General features: G+C 34.6%; 2 protein-coding genes across 3 annotated transcripts in view; one reads left to right on the forward strand and one right to left on the reverse strand.

The window, feature by feature from the left end:
* MCPH1 (microcephalin 1) overlaps nucleotides 1–18,534 on the reverse strand; it is a 134,951-nt gene that overhangs the window by 61,136 nt on the left and 55,281 nt on the right. The gene's annotated exons all lie outside the window — the stretch shown is intronic.
* Nucleotides 1–18,534, forward strand: part of ANGPT2 (angiopoietin 2) — a 48,378-nt gene that overhangs the window by 24,997 nt on the left and 4,847 nt on the right. For both annotated transcript variants that reach the window (XM_062572964.1, XM_062572965.1), the window contains 5 exons: nucleotides 581–702; nucleotides 3,883–4,115; nucleotides 6,722–6,852; nucleotides 14,436–14,537; nucleotides 15,015–15,181. In XM_062572964.1, coding sequence (XP_062428948.1) covers nucleotides 581–702; nucleotides 3,883–4,115; nucleotides 6,722–6,852; nucleotides 14,436–14,537; nucleotides 15,015–15,181 — 755 coding nt within the window. The remainder of the gene's footprint in view (nucleotides 1–580; nucleotides 703–3,882; nucleotides 4,116–6,721; nucleotides 6,853–14,435; nucleotides 14,538–15,014; nucleotides 15,182–18,534) is intronic.

Raw genomic sequence — 18,534 nt, forward strand, 5'->3', positions numbered from 1 at the left:
TCAAAAATGCTGTCACAGAATAAGTATTTTAAAATATAATTTAGTATTAAGCAAAATACTTATTTCTAGGCACAATGTGTCAAATTCTGATATATTCTCTTAGGTAATTAAAATGGAAATATCTAGTGATTTCAGAGGACTGGGCCAAGATGTCAACTAATGAAGACATACAGAACAGGCTGGCATCAGGTTGAGTGTCTTTCTACACTGGACCAAGAAAACATCTCAATTTAAATTATTCTCTGTATAGTAAACACAATAGTTCTAGCAATGAAATAACAATATCAAAACAGAGGGGAAGATTATGACAGCAAAATTAAAGGACACAGTAACTCAACCATGTAAAATATTACTGAAATGTTCCCAACAACAAGTGTCAACAGAACAACAGAATTCCCACTTGGTGCATTTTTCATTCTCATTCTGTGGGCATTTGTGCCCATATTAACTGTTCAGATAGGCAGTTTTCAAATTATAGTTGTAGACATAGATTTGTATGACTTCATAGTATAATGAAATCACATTCTGTTAAAAAAGCTGTACCTTGGTTTTCAAAGACTTTTTTGAAAATTTTATTTAGGTACTAAACCAGACAACCAGACTTGAACTTCAGCTTTTGGAGCATTCTCTTTCAACAAACAAATTAGAAAGACAGATTTCAGATCAGACGAACGAGATAACTAAACTACAAGAAAAAAACAGGTAAGCTTGCCTACCATTCTAGCAAAATATTATTCTCTAAAGTGCCCTTCTAATGGCTTTGGAAACAAAAGTATTCAAGTAGGAAACTAATATGTCTCCAATTGTATCAGCTTCAAAAATCTTTTCTCAGTGAAGAAATAGCCAAACTAGTTTTCAGTTCTTTATGTATTTATAAACAAAAATGTCAGAGAAGCACCAAGAAGTCCCCCACATTTTCTATCTAAAATATAAAACACACCACTGTTGCTTCTTTTGATTAAAGTATATTGGTTTATTGTCCTCACTGCAGTTTGGTTGTTTAAACTGAAATTGTTACTAACATTTTCCAAAATACTTGTTTTTAGAAATTCCAATAACATGAGAACATTCAAGAATGTGTGAATGCTGATTTTGTTTGTGAATTCTCATTCCTCAGTTATAAGCATTATAGTAAATTCTTGTTTTTATACTGTCCTTTTATACAACAGTATTAGCTTTCTATTACGTTAGGTAGATAGACTTTAGTAAGTGCACTTTTTTCAATTTGACTTCTACACCTACTCAAAGATCTCTTAAACAGATAATTTTTATATTCTACAAGGAGAACGAACAGCACAGTTCATGAGGTGATAAATGTACTATAGCTCATGCTCTTTCTTTAGAATTGAACATATAACACCGTGACAACTTAAGCTGGTCTAAAAAATAGGACTAGTGGTTGTCTGTCTTGTACTTAGCTTCAGTGCTATCAGACAGAGTCCGCACTAAGGTAAACAGATCAATTTTCAAGCAGATCAAGTCCCTGAACCAGTTTACTTCCTGGCATCAAATACCTCTGCTGTGAAGACAGAGAGGTGATGAGAACACACCACAGCAACCCTGACAGTTTATTAACAGAGAAATACTCTCTAAAGATGTGCCATGTGTTGTCAGTCTTCCTTGCCATTCTATATGTCACTTGAATTAGGTCATGTAATGTACTTTGGTATATTGCAGTAATAATAATATATTTGAGTGAAAATAAGAATCATTGTGTCAGGACAGCTATTTTTATGAATACAAATGAATTTGTTTTCATGATTGATTGCTTTCTAGTGTACAGTAGTCACACATCATTAATGCATTTCTTTCAGGGGAAGAGGCTGAAGGTTTATTCGGATTATTATTCATAAATGCAAAAGGACAAGAAGATAAGACAGATCTTGTCAGATAAGGCAAACCGAAAAAAGCCTCACTTATCTTACTATTAGACCTAGCATAGAATCTCCCTCACCTTCCCTGCCCATCTATACTCATTACAAAGGTTATATATTATTTATAGCCAGAAGAAATATGCAGGTCTATTCTTATATCAAATAGGCAACTGCAACCCTGTGAAACATCCACTAAACAGCATCCATGTGATCATTTCAATTGCAAAATGGTGACTGCTGGGAGCACTGACTACTTACTCTATAGTGCAAGATAACCTTCTTTAAGTACTTAAATGTGCCAACAAACTCCTATCCCAACTGAAGTGATCAGAAAGCTAAATCTCACAGACCTTCAGTGAGATACAGCTGCAGCAGTTGTTTATTCCTAGCAAAGCCATAACTAGACATGTTCTGGTTATATATGGTTCTTCATTATCTAAAGTCCTGCTTTATATGGGGAACTTCAGCCTAAAAATTGAAATACTTCAATACTTCAATTGTAGACAATTTATATTTTTCTTTAGACTTATCTAGATGAAATTATCTATTATGTGATATGATTCAAACCAAGGCAGTGCAAATACATATCTAACTAAAATTCTATTTTCATTTACTAAATAGCTATCTTAATACAAAACACATCATTACCATGTTTTTTTTTAACCTTATGAGAAAAGTCAGACTACTATGTTTCAGGTTCCTAGCCGTTCTATCTTTTGAAACTCAGATTGATATCCAACTATTATTCCTATCCATTGCTGTACTCAGCCAACTGCCAAAGGTGCATGCTTTTTTCCCAGCTTTTTTCAGCCTCATATCACTGGGGTCTTATTTTACTTTTGGCAATAAACAGTTTACAGAGAAATCTCAAAGCAGTAATAACAGTATGTTTTCTCCTTCAAAGCCATGTTTTTCAATGAGAACCATATGTGCAAAGTGCTTTATATTTTAAAAAACATTAGCTTAAAAAAGCTTGAGATATGTTTTGACATTTGTGTTCACTACTCTACTGTATTTATATATGCTCCCTAAAGATTTTCTCTGCTAGTTTAATAAAATAAGCATCCTTATCCAATGGAAGGCAAAGTAAATACTGAATTTTAGAACATCACTCTTTTTTTGTTGAACTCAGCAGACCTCAGACTACCCCTATAAAAACCATATAAACACAGAAGCGTTATTACTTACCTAAAAAAAAAAAAAATCTAACATCCAACATTGAGTTAATCTGCTTGAAAAATAAGGTTCAGGATTTTTTTTTCAATAATACAGTCAAGAATTTTAGGTCAACTTCTTCCTTCTGATTGTCTATTTTTTAGTATTAGCTTTCTCAGAGTATGTATCAATTACCAATTAAATCATCTTCCAGCCAGCCACCTGCTTGGGCCAGCTCCATACCTCAAGATGGGTAACACATCATAGAATAACTATTCATATGTTTCCCTATCTGAAGTCTAACATTTATCTTTGTTAAGGATATTGTAATACAGGAGAATTGAAAAATTAATAGGTTCATCTTTAAATGAGTTTCATCTTTGAAACGTGAAAATGGGCAAAACATGAAATCCTTCTCTATTATGTCAGACTGCTGGGAAGATGGTATTCAAGATGATTCGTAGTCATAAGTAGTAGTTACTTTGGGTCTAAATCCATTTTATATCAATTAACTCTGTATTTCTAGCACTATTATCCTTTTCCCAGGACTACAAAAATAAACTACATCTTTTCTTTCATCAGATTGAATTATAGAACATCCAATGGTTACACTTTATAAGTGTCTGATAGAGGCTATAATAGAAAATGTTGCTTATTTATTTATATACTATTTGGTTACATAATAAAGATGCATATCAAACATAAGCTTCATTCAGCTTTGTACTGCATGCATAACATCAAAGAATAGAACTGTGTTCTTATAAAGAAAAAAATAACTTCTTCAGCAGGCTTAATATTCTTTATATCAGCTCAAAATTGTTTCTTGAGAACCTAATTGTAATCTTTCATTCAGCTTTCTAGAAAAAAGAGTTCTTGAGATGGAAGACAAGCACACACTTCAGCTAAAGTCAATAAAAGATGAAAAAGATCAGCTTCAAGTATTAGTATCCAAACAAAATTCTATTATAGAAGAACTAGAAAAACAGTTAGTTACAGCTACAGTAAACAACTCAGTTCTGCAAAAGCAGCAACATGATCTGATGGAGACCGTTCATAACTTGCTTACTATGATATCTACACCAAACTGTAAGTAAAAGCAGATATACATTACATAGATTACAATATAGATTACATTATTAGAGTGACATTCATTAATTTGTGTTCACTCTTACCTGTAATATTTTACAACCAGTTTCCTCACATTTCAGCTTCTCAAAAATTAAATGTTTTTACCCTAAATACTATGACATAGTTAATGGACTTATTTTTTTTTTGTGTGTGTGTGTGGGGGGGGGAATCTTACATGATTGGTTTTCAACATTTTGTTCATCTTTGCTCATGCCTGCCCAGTTCTCCAGTAGTTCAACCAAGTACAAGGATAACAAATACCATTTATCTCACATAGCAGTCAATCATCTGGCAGTACTGTAACACATTGCCGTAACCATATATCCATGACAGACCACATGATGTAGGTCTAGTTTTTCTTCCTAGCTAAAAAATACTCCTGCAGCAGTCTGCATTGTAACTAGCCTCTGCCACCTTGCATTGCTATATATAGAGAGAGTTGAATAAAGAAAGACTAATAGTGTCCATTAAGGCCAAAGAAATCAGTGCTTGCCCAGATCTTAGCATTCAGACCACAGAAAGTACCAGCCTGGGCAGCAGGTACTCCCAGAAGTCCTCTAGTCTTTCACTGAAGCTTCCCTATTCATCCTAAAAATCACTTGTCTTAGCAAATTTTATATATTATATCATCCCTAATATGCCTGACAGCCCTGCAACAAATCATAGCCACCAACCATAGCTTCCATGTTTATACGATTCACATGCTTCATAAAAGACCACACAAACCATAAGCTGAAGACTATGGCTACACATCAATTTAAGAAGTGAGCTAATTTATTATCTTAAGCTTCATGTCTCATATGGAACTTTAACAAATTTAGAAGTTACAGGTACTCTGTAAGAGAGTAAAGAATCTAGAATATTGGCCTTTGAAGTTCTCACGGCTGGAAAGATGCAGAGCATATAGGACAGCTAAAAAGGATTTAAAATGAAATACTAGGAAGAATTTAAAATAGCTTTCATTGCAACTGAAAAGAGCACAGACAGGCTCAGTTTCATACTTTTAACAATCCATGTAGGACCAAAATGTGCTTATGTGTTTAAATTTCAATAAATAGTTTGGGAATACAAATTTTCCTGTCTTAAAAGTTGCAGCCCAGAAGACAGTGTCCAATGAATTACAAATGTATTTAGAATGATAGAAGTGATTTTACTATAAAAATAGTAACCAACTTTATTCCACCAAAAGTTTATTTAATATTTCCCTAAAGTATTATTTTGATCAAAAAATTCATTTTTTTATCTTTCTCTATTACATTCAGCCTGAATAATCAAGCAAGACCCCCATAGCTGCTTTACAGTTGGCTCCATTTTGAAATTATTGAGGACTATCTACAGTACAGTTGGATCAAAACACAGAAAAGTGTTTAACAAGCACTATCTATAGTGCCCTAAATAATATGATCTTCTAGGCCTTTTTAAACAAAGTGAAATAACAAATTTCTCTTAATATCTGGCACTATCTCCTTAAATACCATTACCAAGGCTGTACATGTTCCCACTGATTTTATCTGTTATGCTAGTGCACAAATAAGTAAACAAGTCAAAGTCATGTTCGCTACAACACCATTAAACCCAGAGTGGAAAAAATAATGAATGCTTGCCAAAAAGACAAAATTAGCAGGGAAAGCTTTTAAGACAGTATACAAACAATAGAGTATGGAAAATCAATTAACACTGAATGTGTTATTTTTATATTTGAAGTAAAGCATGTAAACAGGTAAATAATGAATTGGCAAGCTGAAGAGAACATAGTATTAAGCAATAATAATATAAGCATATGTTTATGAAGTACCTAAAACTTTGTATTGATTGACTATGTTTCTTAAATTAAATTAAAAAGGGAAAGTACACAGAACCAACCAAAGGGTCAGGTATAAACTATCAATCAGCAGGCTAAATGCCAGGAAACTCCAACCACTATAGTTAATAAAGACCTGAACAAAAACATGAGCCTTAGATTGTTCTGTAAAACAAGGTGGTTTAGATGTATTAAAATGTATCTTTTAATAAATGAATTTTAGAAAGAAGATTCCTTGTGGGGGTGCACTGAACTACCACAAGCACCATTATACACACCCTGCTGATACTGCTGCTCGGTATAGAAGGGAAAATCTAACTAAAACTTTTTGAGAGCAATTACTCCAGTTAGTTGTATTATAAAAGATTTCAAAACTCTCTTATAAGATTTTACCACTCTACAGAATTCTAGCCAAAAGTTGTTATTAATATAACCAGTTTCTGTATAGATATGTTTGTAATAGTAGTTAATCATGAGGTTATAATGCATGCAGAGACCAGAAAAGGCAATGGAAGCAGAACATGCTTAACTGAATAAGATGTTACATCCTAAGTTTTCTTACTCAACATACTAAGTATCATCTTTTATGAACCTATCAAGCAGTCATGCTTGTATCAGAACAACCATAAAGTAACACATAGTTAAAGCCTTAATCTGCCATTTCTTCCAGGACCAGCCATATTTTTCACTATGTCATTAGTTATTCTCTCGTAACTTTTATTCATCTCCCACTAAATGCCTTCAACGTCTTTGTTATTTTTAGCAGCTAAAAACAACTTCATTGCTAAAGAGGAGCAAATCAGTTTCAAAGATTGTGCTGAAGCATTTAAATCTGGCCTCACAACAAGTGGAATCTACACCTTAACAGTCCCTAACACCGCAGAAGAGAAGAAGGTAGGATGCCTATAAAAAGCTATCTATGCATACGTGTTAAGAAAATTATTTGATCTAGTAAATATGCTACTTTAAAACCTAGTTAATCGTGCATTTTTACCCAATATTTACTTACCATGTTTTTTGCGGGTAGTTCATCCCTTACAAATCTGAATCCTCACAGAGGGGAAGACGACCTTCAGATGAAATCTTGGCCAAGCATTTAATTGTTCACTTCAGCCCACCAGGATTTCATTCTTTGTTTCCACATAATCAACATAGAATTAAAGCAACATAATACTTCTATCTCTTAATCAATTGTTGAATTCCAGTACAATCACTGTATATGATCTGTGGCATAGATCACATTAACCAACTAAAATGCATGAAAGCCCTCAAGCATACTAGTCCTTTTCTCTGAAGATATTCTTGCCTTGTGACCAAGACAAGCCTCGAGTGTGTTATAAACATGTCACCTATTGACCATGCTTTGACAGCTAGTTTATCATTGGATATTAATAAAATGCAGTTCTCCTTTAGATAGTACATTTAATTAACTCTTCCTTTGCAGCTTCACAAACTCAGGATCACACCACATTTGTCAATTAAGGAAAGTCAAAGCTAGTGTTTCAGGTCACCAGGAGTGCCAGCAATCCTGGATGTCATCTCCAAGCATATGGAGCAAAAGAAGGTGGTCAGGAGTAGTCAGCATGGATTCACCAAGGGGAAATCCTGCTTAACCAATCTGATAGCCTTCTATGAGGGAATGGCTGGCTGGGTAGACGAAGAGAGAACAGTGGATGTTGTCTACCTTGACTTCAGCAAGGCTTTTGACACTGTCTCCTACAACATCCTCCTAGAGAAGCTCAGGAGGTGTGGGCTAGATGAGTGGTCAGTGAGGTGGACTGAGAACTGGCTGAAAGGCAGAGCTCAGAGGGTTGTCATCAGTGGCGCAGAGTTGGAGATCTGTTGCTAGTAGAGTTCCCCAGGGGTCAGTGCTGGTCCAGTCTTGTTCAGCTTATTCATTAGTGACATGGATGGAGGGACAGTGTGCCTCCTCAGCAAGTTTGATGATGATACCAAGCTGGGCGGAGTGGCTGACACACCAGAGGGCTGTGCTGCCATTCAGAGAGACCTGAAAGGCTGGAGAGTTGGGCGGAGAGGAACCTCCTGAGGGTCAACAAGGGCAAGTGCAGGGTCCTGCACCTCGGGAGGATTAACTTCATGCACCAGTACAGGCTGGGGGCTGACTTTCTGGAGAGCAGCTCTGCAGAGAAGGACCTGGGAGTGCTGGTAGATGACAGGTTGATCATCAGCCAGCACTGTGCCCTTGTGGCCAAGAAGGCCAAAGGCATCCTGGGGTGCATTAGAAAGAATGTTGCCAGCAGGTTGAGGGAGGTGATCCTGCCCTTCTGCTCATCCCTTGGGAGGCCACATCTGGAGTGCTGTGTCCAGTTCTGGGCTCCCCACTACAAGAGAGAGATGGAGCTACTTGAGAGAGTCCAGCGTAGGACTACGAAGATGATCAGAGGGCTGGAGCATCTCTTCTGTGAGGAAAGGCTGTGAGAGCTGGGCCTGTTTAGCGTGGAGAAGAGAAGACTGAGAGGGGATCTTATTAGTGTCTATAAATACCTTAAGAGACGATGTCAAGAGGGTGGGGCTGGACTCTTTTCAGTGGTGCCAAGCAACAGGACAAGAGGCAACAGGCACAAAATTAACCACGGGAAGTTCCACCTGAATATAAGGAAAATCTTATTTACTGTGAGGGTGGCAGAGCACTGGAACAGGTTGCCCAGAGAGGTTGTGGAGTCTCCTTCTCTGGAGATATTTAAAACCCATCTGGATGCTATCCTGTCCAGCATGCTCTAGTTGACCCTGTTTGAGCAGGAGGGTTGGACTAGATGATCTCCAGAGGTCCCTTCCAAACTCTTCCATTCTGTGACTCTTTGATTCTGTCTGACAGACTACTGAACTCAGTATTTAAACTATTTACCAAAATACTCTATCCCTAAGACAAAACTACAATCGCAAATTTACTAGACTGTAAAACATTAAATGCTTTACATTTGAACACAGAGGCCTAAAACACTTAGGAGAAAAAACATTTTGAAAGCAGTATTATTTACTACATTCAAACAAAATAGTTCTATTTAATAATATTAATTTTATTGTGCTCACTGCAAACAGAATGAAAAAAAAAAAAGATCCTGAAAGAGACAGCTAGTGAAAGTTTTACATACTATATGAAGTGGAAGAAAAAGACTAAAAAGTTTTTAATCTCATGCAAGTTTTTATAGAAAGATAAATGCATAAGAGGAGTTGTAAAGGGAAGTGAAGGTTTAAGGATAATCAACACGTTACACCATTATCAGCTGTTTATGGTGTGGATGGCTACTCAGACCAGGAAACAGAATGACCTTTTCTATTTGCCAAAAGTGCTGCACTACTGTTTATGTTTTCATCTTTTCCTCTTGTAACACCTTCTGACCTCCCAACAGGCTTATAAACAACTTCTGTGTAACCTGCGTAACTGATCCTACCTCACTAATTTGTCTTCCATCATAATGCAAAATTAAAGCAGTGCATAATAGAGCTGAGAGGAAAACAATTATTTCATTCCATTAATATTTTCAAGCTTTCCTGTTCTGCACCAGGACAAAAGCTAAGACCTTTTAAAAACACTGAGGAAAAACAACAGACTGCTGACACAAGGAAAAACAGCAGAGGTAAACCCATGAAAAGTCAGTAACTTCATGTTTACAACAGTTACATGAATGAATTAACTTCTTGGTTTTAATCAGACAGAACAGTTGAGCCTGGATGACCCTGAAAGCCATATTATGGCAATATGTCAGCTAAACCGTTACCCACAACTCTTAGCAAAGTATTACCTCAAATCTTAAAATATTGGTTGAAGTAGTGGCTGAGCTCTTCCTCATCTCCCTCCTCCATTTGAGTAGAAATGTTTCAAGGAGAGGCCTTTTTAAAAACCTTTAACTTTTCTTGCAAAAAACAATTTGGGCAAGATTGAATTTAGCAACAAGAATAATTTTTTAAAAGTTTTCTGAAAAGTGATCATGCAGAGAATTATCTACTCATTTCAGAAGGAGCCCATGCCACGGAGGTTAGATTTAAAATACACAAAGTATAAAAACATGCTTAAAAAAAAGGCATTTGTGTTGCTTCTGCTATACAACTGTGTATTAGATGAAGAGGCTTTTTGTGCATTTTAAGTCTCATCATGTGGCTATTTAACTGGTAATTGGTATTAGCTTAGATTACTTTGTAAATCATGTATGTATTTACTTCTTTCCTGAACAATGAAACTAAGGCTGAGATTCTCATCTAGTCACATATCTAGGAGCCAAAAAAGGGAAAATATAAAATCTTTGAGCATCATAACTGAAAAGCTACTCATGAGCATTCAAATAGTCAAAAGTGATACAAATGGAGACAGCACAGATGTGGCAACACTCCTTGTTTTGATATAAGAAATGTAGTAATCTTCATCCCAAGAACTCAGCCATAGTCTTACCATCCAGACAGTAAAACTGAAAACACTTAGACCCTGAATATCTAAAATACATCTAAAAAGAAGAAAAATGACTTACTCTGAAGCACTGTTGCTAGATGGTGAAGACATCAAACTCACAGTTCACGCACTTAGAAACTTTGGGAAAGGTTACTACTTCTAATAATATATTTTTAAAAATACAGCACTCATCCTTAGCTGAAGGTGAGAAACATAAACAACTGACCTTAGCTCCCACAGTGCTACAGCTGCTCGAACTGTAAGCAGTGAAGGAGTTTACAAGATAAATCAAATATACCCCCTGCCAATTTGTTGTAATTTGAGAAGCTAATCTCTTTATTCCATTTAGCATCTGCTTGAAGATTCCTGCAGCCTACCTAATCTTGGTATCTATCCTTATTAGTTCTATGAAATGTTACATTTCTTTTTTTTTGAATACAAAACCTAGGCTGGGCTCGATGATCAGAAGAGCTCTGTTCCAGTAATAAGTGTTAGAGAAAACCTCATACGCACATCGTTTTACTAAAGATTTTTTTAAAATAAGAGTCTAAATAAATACTTCCTCTTCTATCATCTATCACATAGTTCATTAAGAAATGTTTCTCTCTGCAGACTGACATAGCAAATTTACTGTGTTTATCTTAAACTAAGCAAATCTTTTCCTTAATCTTCATTCCACTAAGCAGCCTATTTTCATCCTTAAAAATATTTATGAATATGTACCATTCATTTAAGTACTTTTAGGAAAAAGTAATAATAGTTAATCAACTTATTTCACCAAATTTATTTCTTTAATCCTTTCTGTCATTGTTTATCAACTTTATTCTTACTCAAATTAAAAACAAAGCATATATGTAAATCTGAAATTCCTAATTCTACAGTAAATATGACATATTTACTGTGTGAGTGACGGAGCACTGGCACAGGTTGCCCAGAGAGGTTGTGGAGTCTCCTTCTCTGGAGATCTTCAAGGCCCGCCTGGATGCAACCCTGTCTAACATGCTGTATGTGACCCTGCTTGATCAGGGAGGTTGGACTAGATGATCTCCAGAGGTCCCTTCCAACCTTACTGATTCTGATGTTTGAAACAGCAACATCAGATTGAATGAGTGGTCCATCTAACTTAACATCCTACCCCTCTCTAAGTAACTAAAGTATGTTTCAAAGAAGGGTGAAAACATTCTATTCTGCATTTGTCTTATTGTTAAACTTTCAGTAGGGCAGACCTTGGGAATGAACAACTTACTCTATAGCCAATTACATTTGATAACTGTTAAATCAGCATTTTAACCTGCAGAAATGCTTAATAAAATTATCAGCACGTTCTTTAGTCCATCCCTTGTATCCAGTTTCATAGCCTCTTGTGCCAATTACATTTTATGTAAGCATTACACATGGCATGAGTTAGTTTTTTAAAAGAAATTGATAATCTTTTATAATACCTCATCTTTAGAACTCCACTCTTTCTTTCAAAGGCATTTTTTAAATTTATTTTTTATTATTATTATTACTATTATTTTATTTATTTTTAAACAACTATTACCAAATCATTACCAGTCATATTACAGGGTACAGAGATTAGCAAAAACAAACAAACAAAAAAGTAGGTTTTGAGGTATAAGAATTGCATGCAGAGGTAAAAATTAAAAGTTGCTGCTTTTGATTAAATTCAATTTGCATGATATACTTTAACCAATAAACCCTAATCCAATTCATTTTCTTCTTTCTTTTATCTTGCCAAAAAATCTCCAGCTGGACATGTCATAATTCTCTAATGCTGAACAAACAGTCTAGATGACACAACATGTGCTTTGCATTTCTAATGTATTACAGCCTATTCATACACTAACTAATATATTTCATTTTAGCAGCTCTAAGGGCTTTCCTTCCCTTTAAAAGTCTGATGCCTTAGAACAGTATATGATGAAGCAGTGGTTTAATTTATATAAATATACATACATATATATATATAAATATGTGTGTGTGTAAATACATATAAATATATGCATATTACACACTACATATACAAACACACACACACTGAAATAGCCAACTGTATTGAAAACATGTAAGAAATACACTTTTCTTCTATGATGTTGCACACAAACCAGCCACAGCACACAAACAAGCTCTGGCTTGACTAGAGTCATATTATTCAATGAATTTCCAGCATGATTCGAAGAACTCAAACCTGCTTACAATGGCAAGACCTCCTGCCATAGAAGAGGATGAAGATACACAGCTTCATTGTTATCCAAACATGATTTGGGACATTTATTGTGACATATTATGACGAACAACAGCAACAATTACATAAGAAGAAAGATCACCTAAGAGTCCCCCCTCCCCACCAAGAGTTTGCTGCTGGTTTTTTTTGAATAAATAAAGGGAGAAACATCCAGGCTGAAAATGAAACACTCAGTTCTAGGGGTTGGCTTTTTAGTTTTTTTTTTTCTTTTTTAAAATCTAATCTGTACAGATGCAATATTCTACAAAAGTGTAAGAAGCCAAATCTTTGCTTCACTATTGTAAAAAGGAAGATAGAACTTCACTTGATCAATGAAGTATCTAGAATTCAGATTAAAAGTTAGTGCAGTTGAATACTCAAACTATAATTTTTAAACTTTTCAAGGAGTTTGAAAAAGACTCAGACTTCAATATCTTTGCAAAAAGTGATACAGTTTTATTAAAACCTCCAAATGAGAGAGTATGTAGTGTTAAACTGAACAGGAACACTTGCATAAAAGCATTCAGATTTTTTTCTGAGTATCAGTACTAACATGTAGTTTATACAGTTACTGATGTGAATTTGGCTCCACTTTTGAAAAGAGGTTTCAAGAGATGCCCACTTCATCAAAATATAGTTATTACATTTCAAATTATTTGATCTTTTTATTTAGAACAATCCTAGGAATATATTTCCCAAGCAACAAAAGCACTTTTTTCTTAAGATAAAATATAATTGAAAAACTTTGACTAAGGATTTAGCCAAAGTAAAGTCTCTACATATTCACAAGCCCATGTTTTTTGTGTATATGGTATATATATAGTTACTTTATTCCAATGTCCTTTCCTATAACCTTTAAAACATATTTCAGAGAAATCAGACCACAAGTGTGTTGTGCTTAATTCACTGTTCGTTGTTTTTAGTTCAATCTGCAGTATGTTATTTTATAACCTTCTTTCAGACTGGATATGGATATCTGTTTTGAACAAAATACTTCGTTTCAGTATCTCACCTATAAATTAGAATTACTCTGTGCTGGGGATGCATTTTCGGGGCAATTTAAGACCAAGTTCAGTGAACTGTCTATAATGTCTATCACATGTTAAACCTTTCAAATGTTTACCAATAACTTGGCAAATTTAAAGATGGTTTATGGATAATTGAAAAAACATTTTATAACAGTTAATTTTATGTTCTAGAATATCAGATGTCCACTGTAGTCTATCTAACAATATGGCTTGAAGGTTTACTTTCGGCTAATAATTGTACTGTACCTAGATTTATTTTTTGCGGAGCAAATAATCTGCAAAGGTATTGAAATAATGACAGTGGAAAAAAAAGTTTTATTGCCCACTGCCTGAATTTAATAATCAACATGTGTACTCTGCCTAACTATGGGAAATTTTGAGTTCATTTCACAGAAAACATCTAGAGAAATTAAATATCTTTCAGGACAAATATTTGATCAGGAAACTCACAAAAATATCAGTGTAACAGACAGGCAAGTATAGAATCCAAATCAACACTTTTTCACTCAAAAAAAATCTAGATTTTTAAGTTGATGTCCCTTTAACACTGGTTATCAGCTATTTTTAAGATGTATTCTTTTAAGTGTGATGAACAATGAACAATTGTTCAGTAAAGAACGTTGAACTGAGCAATCACATCATTCGTGGACACTGTGAAAGCTGAGAAAAACAGCACAATTTTTTAGGTTAAGCCGCATATTCTGCTCTTGCACGTGTTAATACTTGCCACTATACAGAATTATGCAAAGTAAATGCTCAGTGTTTTTGTTTTGAAATAACGGCATGCAGTTAAACTGTTATACATTTACTCTGATAGGCTTACTGTGACATGGAAACTGGTGGAGGAGGCTGGACAATTATTCAGAGACGTGAAGATGGCAGTGTGGATTTTCACCGGACATGGAAAGAGTACAAGATAGTAAGAACACTGTTCTCTGAAGCCTTAGTATTAACTATCTTAAATCTAATATAATAAAAGAATATTAATTAGTAATATTAATTAATAGTAATATCAGATTGTAAGTAGGTTTCAAAAGGTATCTTTTTTCTTCCATGTTCATTTAGAAAATATGAAGAGAAACTTCAGGCTTTTTTTTGCCTCTTAATCAACCATTACATGATGTGCCCACATTTTAAAGTTACTTATATTTGTGTTTCTACTGACAACTTGCTCTAAATCTACTAGATTGGCATTGATTCACTTTATTTCAGATTTCTGAATTTCTCTGTTGAAATCTACTCTTTGAAATAATAAAGATATATGATCTTCTCTTACTCAGTAAAATTATTAGCTGACAGACCAAAAACTATGATACTTAAAAAGTGGTAACGTGATCATTTCAAAGACAAAGAAAAAACAAATTAAAGTTATTTAAATATACATCTTGAATTACAGGGATTTGGTGATCCTGCTGGCGAGTACTGGCTGGGAAATGAGTTTGTTTCTCAACTGACTAATCAGAAACGTTATGTTCTTAAAATACACCTGAAAGATTGGGAAGGCAATGAGGCATATTCACTGTATGAACACTTCTATCTATCTGGTGAAGAGCTGAAGTACAGGTAAGCAGAAAAACCTGAGCTGAATAAAAAATCTGATGCTAGTTATTTTAAACCATTTAGTTGCATTACTTTATTTCAGATCAATTATAAAGGTTTTTAAATCCACTCAGGAAAAAGAATGCTTGCTCCAATTTTCACTTCTTGCCTATCTAGTTTTAATATTTTTTTTTAAAAAGACAGTATGTACATTTTACTAGTGCACACTAAGTAAACAGTCTACACAAGATGTTCCAAAGAAAGAGAGAAAATATAGTACACAAGCTGATAGAGCAGTTGGCCGTGTACCACTTCCAGGGCAATAGGAATATGCCAGCAGCTGCAGAAAAGAAGTGAACAGAAAAGTGACCCCATGTTCACATTCTTCTCTGTGTAGGTAGATCCACACTATGCTCTTTACACAGAGGGTAATAACAACCATCTATCAAGTACAATGCATTCATGTAATTCATACATTGTGGTTACCCTCAAAGTTCAGTATCAGCAGAGCAGCGGGATGACTGGCTTTCCCTACCTCTGATATTTTTTTTCATATCATAGCTGAGCTTCCCAAAGAGAACTATTTGCGAAATTGAATTTTTATATGTGCTTTTCTTCTGATCTGAACAGAATTTTGTATCTTGCAGCATTCTAATACATTTGGCTAAGCATTATCCACATTTTAAAGAAAGTCTTAAATTCTATTGCTGAATTAAGTGATCTTGTCTTTAGATGATACAGTTTAGATAACTGGATCTTTCTCTACTAAGATCAAATTGTAACAATTCCTAACTGTTTAACTAAAATACTAAGCCAATTTTACTTTGTAAAGATAATTTTCACCATTGTTATTTGCATTAAAAAAAAGGAATAATTTGCTGGATTAACATTGCAAATTACTTTAAGAAAACAAGAGATCATGATCATGATTCCAGGAAATAAATACATTCTTGGAAGGTGGATGTCTAAGAGACAATACCACAAGAAGATTTTTACTTTACAGAAGCAGCACACTGAGTACAGAGGTAATTTTACCTTCACATTCCACTACTGTCTCAGACTCTGGAAGAATAATGCTCCTATCTGTGAAAAAGAAGTTAAAAGCAGAAGTCTGGTCCCATCTCTCTACAAACCTGTCATCTTTTAACAGCTGATTTTAATGGCTATATCACTTACGCTCCCATCATTCTAGAAAATATAGAGATAGAGCTTAATATTTTTTTCTTATATTTGGTTAAAAAATGAAAGAGCTTATACATTTTAAATAGTCCAGCCACTACTCAAATATATGGGCAGTTCATACTTCATTCTATTACTCCAGACTCTCTGTAAATGCAGTAGATACTGTATGACTGGCTATATAAGAAAGTAGGCATCTGCCTACTGTATGGTCTGGGAATATTTCTTTATGTGAATTGTACAGATTCACAGAGCTTTGTCCAACTGGACAGAAAAGTTGCCTAAATTTAAATTAATTTCTCTGAGATCTAACAACCATTCATTGTAAAGAAGGTCAATGTGAAACCTCAGAGAACTGAATTCTGCTAAGAACTGTATTCTATTAAAATAACTTTAATTACGTGTAATTAAGATTTTGTACCAGTCAAAACTAGTACAAAACTAGTACATTCTTCCCCTTTCACAAGATAATAAAAGGTAAATGGAAGACAATGCTGTTACTTCAACTCAAGTCTCATATGCAAAGCAATCCAGAACTATCAGGATGTTTGTCCCCCAAAATACTAGATCTCAGTGCCTTAGGAGTATACAGTTGTCTCAGCTCCAAAGACAATATTTGTTTCATCTGGAAACAGTTAGAATCTACAGCAGAGATTTTTAAAATAATGTATTAAAATACTTATAAAGGCAACCTTTGCAAATGGGTCATTACCCTTGTCCATCTACATTATTAAAAAATAATTACTAAGATGGTTGTCTGTAAATAGATACTTCCTTTCAAAATGCAACCAAATATTAAATGCATCATTGAATGCAGTGCTTTAAAGAATATATTTAAAATTATGGAAGAGAAAAACTAAGAAAATATTCAGTAAACAACTTTCATTATGTTAAAAACATTAATACATTTTCTGAATGCTGGAAAGAACATGAGTTGGGTCAGAAAAACAAAATTTCATAGAATCATAGGAAAAAAACAGATTGGAATGGGCATCAGATGAGTCCAACTTACTGCTCAAAGTAGGGTCAGCTAAGAGATCACAAAAAGTTGCTTAAGGCAAGTCAGGTTTTGATAACCAATAAGGATGGAGGCTGTAAACCCTGTTCCACTGCTCATCTGTCACCATGGTGAAAATGTTTTTCCTGATATCCAGTCAGAAGCTCTCATTTCAATTTACATCTATTGCCTGTCATCTTCTTGCCATGCACTACTGTATATTTCACGCTAGATTTCAAGTCTGAATAGGGTAAGATAACCTAGATTCTACTTCTCATATATACTGACACAATGTTAACGGTAACATGGTTGTATCGCAACTTCTGCAGCTCAGTTACATGAATTCTATAGCAAGGAGAATTGCTTTTATTTGAACAAGGGGACATCATTCTAATTCTTACCTTTTCAGGGCTTTTAAGTATCTTAAGTTTCTGCATACCAATGTTAAGTACTATCCAAACTGTTTTCACTTCTTAACTCTTTTAAATAAGGCTGTATATGTAGGAAAACTTAGTACAAGTTTCATAGGGCTCCCAACAGAAGGGACAACCAGATAATGCATGTCTGATATGTCACAAGCCATTACATTTCAACCAAGTATCTTTGCATTAGATAGGTATGTGGAACATGGGATTCAGTAAAACATTTGTAGAAATGCATCCAGTCTTGAGATTAGATCAACAAAAATTTTCCTGTGATTTTCTACAATAACTATTCCTTACAGTTACTCTTCCATCAGCAACTACTGAAATACTCCATCAGTGACTGCTGGTATCTGTGAGTCAGTTCTTAACCCACTGAATACTAAAAGAATAAAAACAAAAAAACCAAAAAAATAGCAATCTCCCAACCCGCACTCACACACACATCTCTTACACAGGTCTACTTGTATTAGAACTGGATAATTAGAATTAAAAATTTCCATAACAGAGGTAAAGAATGATATCAGATTTATAGGACCATTTCTCAAAGTTTTTCTGTTATACTCAGAAATAGTGTGTATCATCCTGTTCACTCCCTTTGAATATTTTCATGTTCAAATAGTCTTAAGAGTCCTTCTGGAATTTTCTCAGTTTTGCCTGATACGGTAAAAAATAGCCAAGAAGATTTCTGTCCTACTGATGCTCCCTCTTTTGGGACTCTTGACGTTGCACAGATGATATTTAATAATTACTTAAGTTGCTACATTGGAAAAACTTAA

Source organism: Rhea pennata, chromosome 3 (assembly GCF_028389875.1).
Source record: "Rhea pennata isolate bPtePen1 chromosome 3, bPtePen1.pri, whole genome shotgun sequence".
NCBI classification, from domain to species: Eukaryota; Metazoa; Chordata; class Aves; order Rheiformes; family Rheidae; genus Rhea; species Rhea pennata.